Source organism: Cydia pomonella, chromosome 6 (assembly GCF_033807575.1).
Source record: "Cydia pomonella isolate Wapato2018A chromosome 6, ilCydPomo1, whole genome shotgun sequence".
NCBI classification, from domain to species: Eukaryota; Metazoa; Arthropoda; class Insecta; order Lepidoptera; family Tortricidae; genus Cydia; species Cydia pomonella.
In genome coordinates this window covers 16,135,741-16,148,209 of record NC_084708.1, presented here as the reverse complement: position 1 = coordinate 16,148,209, position 12,469 = coordinate 16,135,741, and the positions used below count along the sequence as shown (strand labels likewise).

The following is a 12,469-nucleotide window of genomic DNA, read 5'->3' as shown; positions in this document are numbered from 1 at the left end:
AAACACACGAGACTCAACATAGTAGATTGTTAACCAAGGGATGAAAGGCACTCATTTCTGCCGAGTTATATGCCAATCGTCCGAGGCTGAAATGAGTGCGGTTCACCCGAGTTAAACACTCTACTTTTCATTTCGAATACGAGAAAAGTAAAATACATGTTTTTTTAAATCATAACTTAGTATAATTTTATTAGCATTTTTTTAGGGTACTCTCAATTAACCATTTAGGTAAAAGTATCGCTATTTATTGGAATGGGGAGTTAAATATCAGAATGGAAGTTGTATAAGTAGGCATCGGAGTTTTTATCGCATGGTAAGACTAATAGCGAGCTATTTAATTCATTTAAAATCAAATTTCAATTACTTATCATAAAAAAATATAAATATCGTCCTTGGAAAGTAAAACACACCTTTTAGAACAATAATGACACTTTTTCAGAGCATGCGAAATGAAAAGACTTATAATTAAAATCACAGTCTCTTTTAGTCCTCACGGGACCAATGTTTGTACATTTTGGGTACGTAATTGTACACATATTTGATTTCAGTCAACTTGTTTTAAAACTAATATTAATTACGATAGACTTTGAAGCGACAACGAATAAAAGTTTATAACTACGTGTACAAACTTTCTATTGAAAATTAATATAGCGGACAATTTAATACCATTGATACGTCATTAAATATAGATGAGGTCAGAGGGAAAAGTTAAATTTGGCTACGGAGGAAATCTACAGCCACCGCAAAAGCTATCGTTTCAAATAACTCAATTACAGGAGGAAGGTTAGGGGAGGGTTCGAAAACGATTACGGCGAATTTTACGTGGGTAATGGGTTAGATAAAAATACCTAGAGACAGTAATTGTTTAGTTTAACAAAATGACACCAATGCTTTGTGTTAACGGATCAATAGAGCTAGCAAATTGTGCGGCCTCTACAAACCAACGATTGTTCACTGAATAATAAATTAGCAGTCAAGTATCGCCACCGCTGTATGCAGAATTAATAACGAATAAAGACACGACAATGCTTCTCATGTGAATATTTCCCTGCGACTTATTTATAGAATGAATTATACTGTACCTATTCTTTTTTTAAATTGGAATCTAGAATCTAAAACAAAAAGCATTCTTTACTTCATTAATGTACAGGTAAATTATTCCAAATAGCCACGTGTTATTAAACGGTTTGAAAGTAGACCGCGTGTAACAGATGGACAAATTCTAAGAGGGTTCCATAAATATATATTATATACCTATTACATTGAATATAAACTATTTTTGTAAACAATTATAAAGATAACAATCTTAATAGACCTACCCTATTACTTACAGTTACAATATATAACCTACACTAAAAGATAGTAAATTCAAGGATTTACGATATTGAACTTACGTGTGTACCAACACTACATATTGGGATTAGATTGTGCGGCTCACAACGAATGGGACATCAAGATATCACAACATCTTTTGTGTAAGTCTACGAAGATGGTAGAGTAGATAAGCTCGCGCATAATAGGACGATAAAACCTTAATGCTCAGGCCTATATCTACCCTCATATTTGTATATAATGGCAGTTATCTTGTCAATTTCTGATAGATTACATAATATTACGCTACACTTGAAAAGTAGATTGCCGATCTATTTTTATAATAGTAGACGTCCTACGCGGTTCTTGTTGACATCATTTTTTACGGCCATTATTTTCGGACGACAGAAACGTGTGATGAATTTTTGCTTTTACGATATGCAGATTCGCTTGGTACACAGCAATGAGGCACCCTCGCCGTCAGTACTATATATTCGTCAGGAAGGAACTCTCTATTACTTATACATACCTAGAAAGTGACAGCGTTATGTGATGTTCATTAATTTGTAAGTACGGTTAAGCTGCTGCAACCTCAAGTAAGAGAATCATTTAACTTACCAGACCAAACAAGCCCCGTGGTGTGGTACTGTTTGACATAGGCCTGCAGCTCAGAGAGCAGCTGCACCCAGGCGCGGCACCACTCCACGTGCTTCTGATCCTTGTCCTTCCACTCCTTCAGCACGCGATTCGTGTAGAACTGCCCAGCGTCATTCATCTCCTTCACGTACGGCGCCGGCGTGGGCACGATCGCCACCCAACCCAGGGCGGGAATGCTCTCGGAGATAGCCGAGAGATGGTTGAACAGCTTCGACGCGCGGTTCTTCTCACGGTATGCTTGGATGGCAGAAATCTGTTCGCTGGTAGGAGCAAGCAGTTGCATCTCTTCGCTCTGTGATGGTTTGCTGCGGGAGCCCGCTAGCTGAATGTAGCGCATTTGAGCCCTGAAAATATATTACGCATGAAAAATGCGCCACAACTTTGATGGACTTTGCAGTTCTTGTTTAGTAGGTAATCAAAGTCTCTAAAACAACAATATCAAAGTTATTGTTTGAATTTCGAACTTGGGGTAATGAAATTTGACTTGATTCGTAGTTATGGGCATATAGTAAGAGAATACACCACCAATAACATTAATAATTAATAACTTACTGGAAAGCATTTCCGACGAGGTCGGCGTGAGTGGCGACATCTCCACCGATCTGTTTGGACAGCTCCAAATACGTCCGCAGCGGACCCTGCGTCAATAGAGCATATTTAATGCAAATACAATACAAACAATTGAAAATGTATACTTGTATAGTACTTTTGAATTTTCATCAAAAGTAAGGCTTAAATACTTGTGTAGGTAAAGACCCGAGTGTCTACGGTGCCGATAGCTTGAAATTCGAATTAAAATTCAAGTCGAGGTTCAAGCTCCCCTTACATTATTCCTAGAGAGGTACCCACGCAGATATATCTTGAGATAAAATCGGTTGAAGGTACCTGACTACCTTGCCGTTTTCAATATTTAGAATATTCGATATTGTAGGAGCTTACCTTTCAACTTTCTTTCAGCGTGTTTTAATGGATTAAAATATCTCAATTATCTAAGCGCTTCACCATTGAAAGCGCTGAAGAGGAAAAATGCCAGTTCAAAACTGTGGATTCGTTTGTGGGAACATCGCGAGTAACTAAACAATTCAAGCCGTATTGTAACGACTACAACGCTCTTCTGTTTTTAATTTCTTATTCTGGTACTGTTGTATTACATGGATTTAATCTGTCAAAAGTAACATTTTGGTCCAGAAATCCACAACAGTTTTAGAACACGGAATTAGAATAGGAATCGGGGGATAGGTGGTTTGATTTGGAAGCATAACTGAAAATGAGGCTGGACGATTTAAAAACGGAATTTTCTTTTCTGATAAAGTGATAAGGCATCACTTTCTAACTACACAACGTGCTCACGAGGAACCCGAAACATTTTAATCGTGTATTCCTCATCATACTTAAAGACTTTAGTCCTATATTTTTTTCAAGAATTCGCTTAGTTTCAGATTTAATACCAATAATAATAATAAATGTAACTTTGTGTAAAACACCTTTTTGATGGCGATGTTGCCATTACAGATGTCAAAAAGTGTCAAGGACAAGAACTTTGCAAAAACTATTAGTTCAACTAAAAAAAAGTACGAATTCATTTTAAGTGATAGTTTTACATAAAACATTTACTTTTTATGTACAAATACACTAAAAAACCGGACCAGTGCGAGTCGGACTCGCCCACCGAAGGTTCCGTACTTTTAATATTTGTTGTTATTAGACGTGTGCGCCGCGCCGGCGCACCGCCGCCGCCGGACTTTTTTGCCACGCCGCCGCCGCCGATAAATGATCGGCGTGAAATCGGCGTGACCTTCAGTGTCAACAATTAGCTCTTCCAAGTTGGTATTTGGATTACAATATGGATTTTTTTGTATTACATCAATATATCAATTATTAATTAAATGAAACTGGTGACAGACGGACGGACGGACGGACAGCGGAGCTAAGACTCCGTAATAGGGTCCTGTTTTACCCTTTGGGTACGGAACCCTAAAAGTAGAATAAAAAGATTTTTTTGACATTATAGACGTAAACTCATATACATATAATGTTTTCCTTCTTTTGGCCTCAGAAATGCGTGGGTAAAATTTTTCGGGTTCCTCATGGGCACGTTGTATGTTTATAAAAATCAGACAGATATATTTTATTGTTTTTATTAGAGACTGACCAGTGAAGTAACATACACTATTACTTTAAATATACCTACCTAGAAGATCGTATTTGTGAAATTGCATTCAGAAAGACGATGATTAATCGCACATGGAAGGTATGTAGAGGTATGTGTTGTTAGTAGTTTTTAGGCTTTGTATGACTAAGGTCACTATTAAAGTAGCAGCTACAACACCCGACTCGCTATATAATTCATGGTTATAATCTCGCTCAGCGGAAACCAAATTTTTCGATCAGGTATGTGGGGGCGGGGAGGTAATCTGTCTCAAATTACTTAAGCCCTCGTTCGTTACCGCTACTTGCAATTAATAATTTGACGACAATCTTTAGAACAATTTATAACGAAAGTAATGAAATACCTTTGAACCCTTATCAACGACGATATGTATTATATAATTGATCTTGACTTCAAATGATTGGACAGGAAAATGTGCGCTTACCTCCGGCTGTTTTCGTTTAAGCTTTTAATGGTCCTACGACACCGGAACTTGACGCAGCAAATAGGCACAGACGTTTTTTGTTATTGGTATCTAGATTTTTCTGTGTCAACGTCTTTCGAGAAGCAGTGTGGCCGATCTTTTTCAAGCAAAACTTACAACTTTTAACGTATTTTTGCACATTTCGGGCGAAAATTACGGAGTGCCAACTGTTAAAGATAATTAACCAGACTAGACCCTGAAGCCGACCAGGTTTTACTCAGCTGCAGAATAACGATGATATTGTTCAAGTCTAACGCGTGAAAACGCAAAAAAAAAACACACAAAAGGATCGAGAAAGAGTAACAACTCACAAGGAAAGGTACCCAACTGTCCGGTTTCGATTTGATTTATATTTATATATGTTATAGAGTAGTCTAAAATAACGGACACGTATTTTTTTTTAGCTGCCCAAACTCAACCTATTGGGAGAAATTGTCCTCCAAACTACTAAAAAGTTACTAAATCTTAAAACTCCTATAGAAAGTGATGCTCAAGCATCTTGCTAGTTAATGGCTTTTTTGAGTATATGTTTGAGAACAGGAAAAAATTATGTACACGTGTTTTGTTATATCTGCTTAAACTCAAGTTTTCCTAAAAAAAACACCCGTCTTTATGTGTAACTTTAGCGATAAGATATTACAAAACTTCGAATGTCGATTTTTTTTTTAAATGAGTTTTAGCCGATATAACAAAACACGTGCTCATTATTTTTTGCTGCTTTCAAACATATACTCAAACCAGCCATTAACTAGCAAGTTGCTTGAGCATCACGTTCTATAGGAGTTAGAAGATTTAGTAACTTTTTAGTAGTTTGGAGGACAATTTCTCCCAATAGGTTGAGTTTGGGCAGCTAAAAAAAAATACGTGTCCGTTATTTTAGACTACTCTATAACATATATAAATATAAATCAAATCGGAACCGGACAGTTGGGTACCTTTCCTTGTCAGTTAAAGAAGCGGTTCGTTATTTAGCTGATTTTATTGAGTTCATTCAAGTTCAAGAATCATAAAAGATCTTTGAAACGTGAACGTTACGTTGCGTTGCACTGGTTTCTAAATAGGCAATTAGCATTCAACTGTAAATTATAGCTAAGTTACGTCAATTTCCAACAGTTAAATATGTTTAATTAATGTGAATGCGGACATATCACATAGATTCTATGTACCTATCCGGAATAATCGGAATATAGGTAATTAATATTATAGGCGTGCTACGAATATTCGGTTGCAAGACGAAAAGACTCAGGTACTTACTTAATGATAATATTGATAATTCATTTAAGTACATATATTATTAATCAAGGCTATTAGCAATATTTTTTTGACATTTTTCTAATCAAAACGATGATTTACATTTCCAGGTCGGAGCCTGCTACGGATTTTGAAGAGCTCAGAATTCCTGCAATCGATGCCTATCGCCCGTCAAAGCCAAGCAGAGTCTAATTGCTCAATTTAATCATTCGAACACCGCAGCGTTGATAGCTCACTCAATAAAAATATCCTCGTCATCACGCAAATTTATTTCGTTGGCATTATTGATCTCTGCTTGAGACACATTATGGAACTAGAAGTATTAAAAAGATTCAACAATTTCGTGCGCTGAATTACGGGCACAGAATCTACCATCAATTCATATTTTAAAAAATCGCAACTACAAGGCACTTACGTCCATTTAGCTACAGAACTATATAAATGGATATTTGACCAGTTCCAGTTCCTTGACAAGGATAATTAATTTCAGTTTAGCTATGGATACGATATTGGCAAGGCTCGATACTCCATGCAAGCGTGGCGGCACCTATCGCTGTCATAACAGGGCTGAGATTAATTGCTCTACTCAATCATTCGAACACCGCACCGACGAGAGCTCACTCAATAAAATGTATGCCCGAATTTTTAGCTTTATTTATTTGGATTGAATCATTGAGCTATGTTTGCGATCCCGAGGTATTGCTAAATATTTAACGAGTACTCGTACCTCTCTTCAATGCTCGCTCGCTGCTACATAATTTGTTAGATTAGAGGGAACTTTGCAGCTGAATGGCGCGGGATTTTACATTGGCATTTTCTGGCAGACGAGAGTTATCTCTCTTTCACATTGTATAGGATTAAAGTATTATAGCTATTACGATAACAGATTCTGGGTAACAAGGAAAATTTGGTGTGTACCAATTTCCGACAGGGAAAAGCCCTGACCATGACATTCATCAATAAATAAACATATTTATGTGTTAACTAGAAGGTTACGAATAATCTTTGTGGTTATACATATGGGTATACCTATAGTAAAGTAGGTATTATGTTTACGGACAAAGGCTATCTGTTCGAGGTTACGGTACCATAAGTAAGACGTACGTACGACAATATATATTAATTATAATGTATGTATGCAAAGATATATTGAACTTTTAATCGGCATAGTGGATACCTACGTTATGATGCTATTATTTTAATTAATTCGAAGCATGATTAACAAAAAATCACTCGATACTTTTAATTCGCTGTGTAGGCACCGTTCTTCAGCCCTTGCTGTGTAGTTCTGGTCGCAACGCAGCTCGCTGAGCACTGAGCCAACGGCCGTGCGTGCCCATGATCGCGAATATCATTGTTATTTAAAGTAAGTTTTAACAAAAAAGTAATTGATGAGTTCAATCAAAAATAATATAGGTTCGCATTTTTAGAAGCAATTTTCATGCTACACAATGTGCATGTGCACAAAAGCTAATGTGCAAAAATAATTTCAATTTTTGGATGGTGCGTTTTTTTCTATCGAGCGAAATTTTAATCAACTTTCGTATCGATGAAGTTACTAGAGAAAGGCCTCAAGACTGCTATTCTTATTTTATGGCCACCATGATTTGAAAAAGGCAGACGATTTTTTCAAAAACTCTGCTGTCTGAATCCTCTGCAGCATAAGGTACGCTTGCGAAAGAAAATCTAGAATATTCTCAGAAGGGTCTACTGGCATACATACCTGTATAATGTCCTGAAACCCGCTGATACTCATATTGTCAGTAAGAAAGAGCTCAGGCTCGTCCTGCTGGGCGAGGGAGGGGGTGGGCGACACGGGGGTCGCGGGGGTGGCGGGGGGCGAGCGCGGCAGCAGCAGCGGCAGGCGTTCCAGGCGCGAGGTCACTCGCTCCAGCCGCTCGATCAAAGCCTCGAGGTCGGCTGCGGGACTGTGGGTTGCAGCTGTTGCCTCGGGTTCACCGCCTGTTAAAAAACGATGCAACTTAAGACTCTGTTCACGTGCCACGCTATTTTGTTTAGCATGGTACTTATTAGATTATTTTATCTCATAAGAGCATAACGACATACGTTAGAGGATTAAGGAACTTTTCCTGCTCCGATCTTTTTTCTTTAGATCCTACAATGAAATTATTTCTAAAGGAAACTAAGCCGATTCGTATAAAAAAAGAAGTTTTTCAAAAGATCTTGTCACAAAAAAGTTGATGATTGATTTGTTCGACAGTTTTCGTGTATTTTTCATTGTTTTGTATTTAAAACAACACTATATATAGTGAAAAGAGGTCATTAAACATAATCAGGAATATGAACTCCATAATTGCTAATGATTAAAGAGATTTAGTAGTGTTTATTATGGGCGTGTTCTTCTTGTCGATGACTCAAGAGCTTTATCATCACATCGTGACTCACATCACAATCGCGTAAGTAAGATGGCACTAACCGAGCCCAAAGTATATATTAGACTCTAAATAGACTACAGAATAGTAATTTCTTAAAAATAGTTAAAGAATAGTAGTTTCAGAAATGTAAATATTTGTTTTCCTTTTTTATTGTGCAACGTACCACATTACAATCTATAAATTGTAATTGTATTGTATTGTTGTGTTTTTTTTGTGGATTAACATCTGTTATACAATTTATAAATAGTAGTTTCCTTAAATAGTATTCTTACGTATAGTGTATTCAAAGTCTGGCTGATAAAGTTCCACCAATTGCTAGACGGAAATAATTTACATCGGGTTAGTACTGTTGGAACAATACAGTTGCTCCATAATTAAACCAAGTTGGTTAAACTTCCATTAGCCAAACTATCTTCACTCCACTTTGTATACCAAAGGACAGTTACAGTACTAAAGTTTAAACTTTCCCGCACTAATAACAACTTTGGTGTTTGTTTATTAAAGGAAATAAAATATACAAAACATTTCCCTTATTGTAATAGTTGTTTTACAAGAGGGCGAAGTTGTTGCTTAACCCCTCGTGCTTATATTCGTATTGATACCCGAGCAAGCGAAAAAATCTTCACCACACCGACGCGAGGATAATACTAATTGTAAAACATTACAAATCAAATCCAAATGAACGTTATAAAATATTTATCATTCAAAATATTACTTAAGTCAATTTTACCATCCAAAGAGGAAACAACTGAAAATTTGCATCAATTACTTTGCCACTCTTGTGGGTAAAACTTTGTCATCAGTTTCTGACGTATAAAGAGAGCCTTTACGAGCTGATGGGGAATAAAAATATATTGTTAATAACTAATCATTTCTACATTCTGCCATTTCAAAAGTTTAACTTTACAGTATTTTTTGCAAATTTTGGAGAATTTATGCATTAACTTTCCTTTTCATTAGACGAGACAGGTACCATCTCATATATTTACATAATACAGGCAATCTACAAAGTTTTAAAGAGATATACACTTTGGGAAATTTGTCATAGTCATAGGTATTCATATATCTACGAAAAATCAACATAATATAATATCTACCCTACATGTGTACAACTCGTGTAATAAATTTTGCCTTTATAAGACGTGTAAAAGTTCGCTTGAACACCGTGAATTTTTATGAGCACTAGGGGTCTCGGGAACGAGGTCAACTCAACGAGAACATTATTCTCTAATGTAGATAAAGTGTATTCCTTACATGTAACTGTTCAGAACGAATCTTTAATGACGTCACGGACGGCCGAGGGACTCCAAAATTCAAAAGATCGGCGACGAACGTACGAGTATATCGCCGTCCGCCGACAGTAGCTAACGGTAAACTTCCAAAATATATTGAATGTCAAACTCGAGTTGTACTGTATTTAATTGAATTATAATTTATATACATAAATCCATGTACACAAGTTTAATTAACAAGTCTTCATTGAACATCCACTTAACCATCCCTGCTTTATCTAGAAAGGAGCCTAGGCCTGAATAGTAACCATATTACCAAATAAAATATGTAGCAGTATTACGATGATAAATATAAAACAGAAAGATTGAATAGGAATATCGGTATAAATTTGTATCATTTATTTCCAAAATAAACTAGGTATTTGCACCTAAACTAAAACGATTTAAAATTAAAGATACACCGCCTAATAGTACTTATAAATGTTAACTTTCTTGTTCATTATCACGACAGAATATAGAATAATATATCGTGACCTTGTACATATAAATAAGAATAAATATAAATTATTAACAATGAATATACATATAAATTAGTGATTCTAAACATACCAATCATATCATCTAAAATTGTATTGACAGTATCCGCGACGTCATCTTCCCCGGAGATATTGTTCCGTGCTTCAAATATTTCTATTAAATGTCTCATATTTCTTCGTATACTAGGTCCTTGACCTTCCGCCATTGTTCACTCACAAAGAACTTTAACACTCTGGTACGCAAGTTACAAAGGCGCAAATATACCTGCACAACTCGACCCCTCCTACATAGGTATGTAGTGTAGAACTTGTAAAAGTCATATGTGAACCTGACTTTGAAAGATCTGATTGGTTAGTTGGTGGCTATTATCAGCAATTCACAAAAGATAGGATTGATAAAATTATTACTAGTAAGTCATTATCATGAGTTACAGAGATAACAACATTACGAAATAAAACGATCGTTATGTGTTGATAATATTGTTTGAACTTTCATTCGAAATTTTGAACATTATGTTGACGATATTCAAATATAATAAAATAAGTAAAGCTTTCATCTTTCATTTATATCTGAAAAAGTCCAAATTTAATATGGATCATTTAAACATAAAAGATCTAACGAGCAAAATTACAGAATCTCCAACTCGTGCAGACATAATCCTCAGAAAGGACTAATCTCGTAGACCTTTAGAATTGAAAAGGCTTTCTTTGTTAAATATAACAAAGTGACCTGTGCTGAATGTGGCTTAACGACGTGTTTAATTTATATAAGAGCCTTTGTGCCCTTAACTTATGCCTAACATCATACGGTACCTAGCCTTTGACCCTTTTCGACGAGTTAATTTAATCGCCGACACTTTACAATTAAAATCAAGTTAAAACTGCTAATTCTAAATAAAATATTATGTTTTAATCTTGCAACATGACCATTAAAACTGGAATATGGAAACTCTATTTTCCATATCGGTTACGTTTCCTAAAATTTCAAATGTGGTTTGCAATTTGCATACCCATGTATAGCGGGAATCTAACAACGTACATTGTTTTAATAAAAATATTTGCCGCCTTTATTACTCACACATAGACAAAACAGTCATTAACCTAATGCCAGCTAAGTATAAATAAAACTTTTTCACATTAACTAACTACTCCACAGCAATAGAGCTAATGTGTTTTGAATGACATAAGCTAAAGGAGTTAGACTTTTCTGTTCCATAATCCATGTCGTCTAGAATAACAGGTCCGAATGCTGATGTTAATGACTCACTAATGGCGAATTAAAATGTAAAAGAGTTCTTTAACTCGTCGACGTAGTCTACCTGCTAAACTAATCTGGGAGTGTATTTGAATGAACGTACGGTTATCAGCTAGCGCTTATACACTCAAGAGCAATAACCTAGGTTATTTCGTATGGAAATTCCCACTAAAGTGTTCCATTTTTATTGCTCTTTGTCAGCGTGATTAGCATAAATATCCATGCCAAAATACCGCTTTCTAGTGCCAATGGTCACTGAGCTAGGCCACAAAAAATATAAAAATTTCTTGATGACTCTAGAACTATACAAATTGTAAAAACACTCGAGTTATGTAGGTTGTAGTGGACTAACAGAAATTTAAGACGATAATCGAGCACATGGACTGGAAGTGCACGCACATTGAAAGTTCAATACTCTACTACGAATATGTAACAGGATACTGCACACAGTGGTTTGCCTGAACCTAGCACAAACGACACGACTTTCACGTGTTCCCTCAAACATCGTAACATAGCGGAAGTTCAACTCATATACTTGCTTTAATTAAGGTGTACTATCTAGTTACACGAGTAACTCATTAACCGAGCCAAATAACAGTCTACTGTTTGGTTTCGTTTCAGTCAGCTACACTCAAGAGCAATGAATACGGGACACGTTGTATGAAAAAGATTATAATTTATTAATTGGCTTTTCCAATTGAACTCGGAATTAAAAACGTGACCTCAACGTTTGTATAGTTGTTAGATTTGTAGCTGGCCCTCAACGGAATATCTTTGTCCATTGTTAACTAAAACGGCGCGTGCCACTACCTGAAAAAAAAAGGGTCGTATAATTCTAATTGGCGCCTGAGCGCGGGCTAGTCTAACGCTCAAAAAACCAATGTAGGTGTGCTCTCCGATAGCGCGCCTTTGTTACGCATATCGAGGACACATTTTAGGCTGGTTCGGTAGCGTTCGACTCGCCGGCACTAAGTAACAGTATAGGGACCACACAAGAACTCGCAAATTATTTTTTCCATTTGTTCATTTTGAATCTTATTTCAATTACCATAGGAGTTGTAATTAAATAACCGGTTAAAGTGACCGGGCCCTTTTTTTGCAGGTAGTGGCACGCGCCGTTTTAGTTAACAATGGACAGTCTCCAACAACATAAACTAGCTGGGCGGGCAGACCTTGCACTCTCATGATCATAACAAAT

At 36.3% G+C, this 12,469-nt stretch overlaps 1 protein-coding gene across 3 annotated transcripts in view; it reads right to left on the bottom strand.

The window, feature by feature from the left end:
- Positions 1 to 12,469, bottom strand: part of LOC133519102 (adenylyl cyclase-associated protein 1) — a 60,735-nt gene that overhangs the window by 15,467 nt on the left and 32,799 nt on the right. For all 3 annotated transcript variants that reach the window (XM_061853024.1, XM_061853022.1, XM_061853023.1), the window contains exons 2-4: positions 7,576 to 7,814; positions 2,521 to 2,606; positions 1,930 to 2,312 (exon numbers count right to left, since the gene is read on the bottom strand). In XM_061853024.1, the coding sequence (XP_061709008.1) occupies positions 1,930 to 2,312; positions 2,521 to 2,606; positions 7,576 to 7,608 (502 nt within the window). In that variant the 5' untranslated portion in view covers positions 7,609 to 7,814. The remainder of the gene's footprint in view (positions 1 to 1,929; positions 2,313 to 2,520; positions 2,607 to 7,575; positions 7,815 to 12,469) is intronic.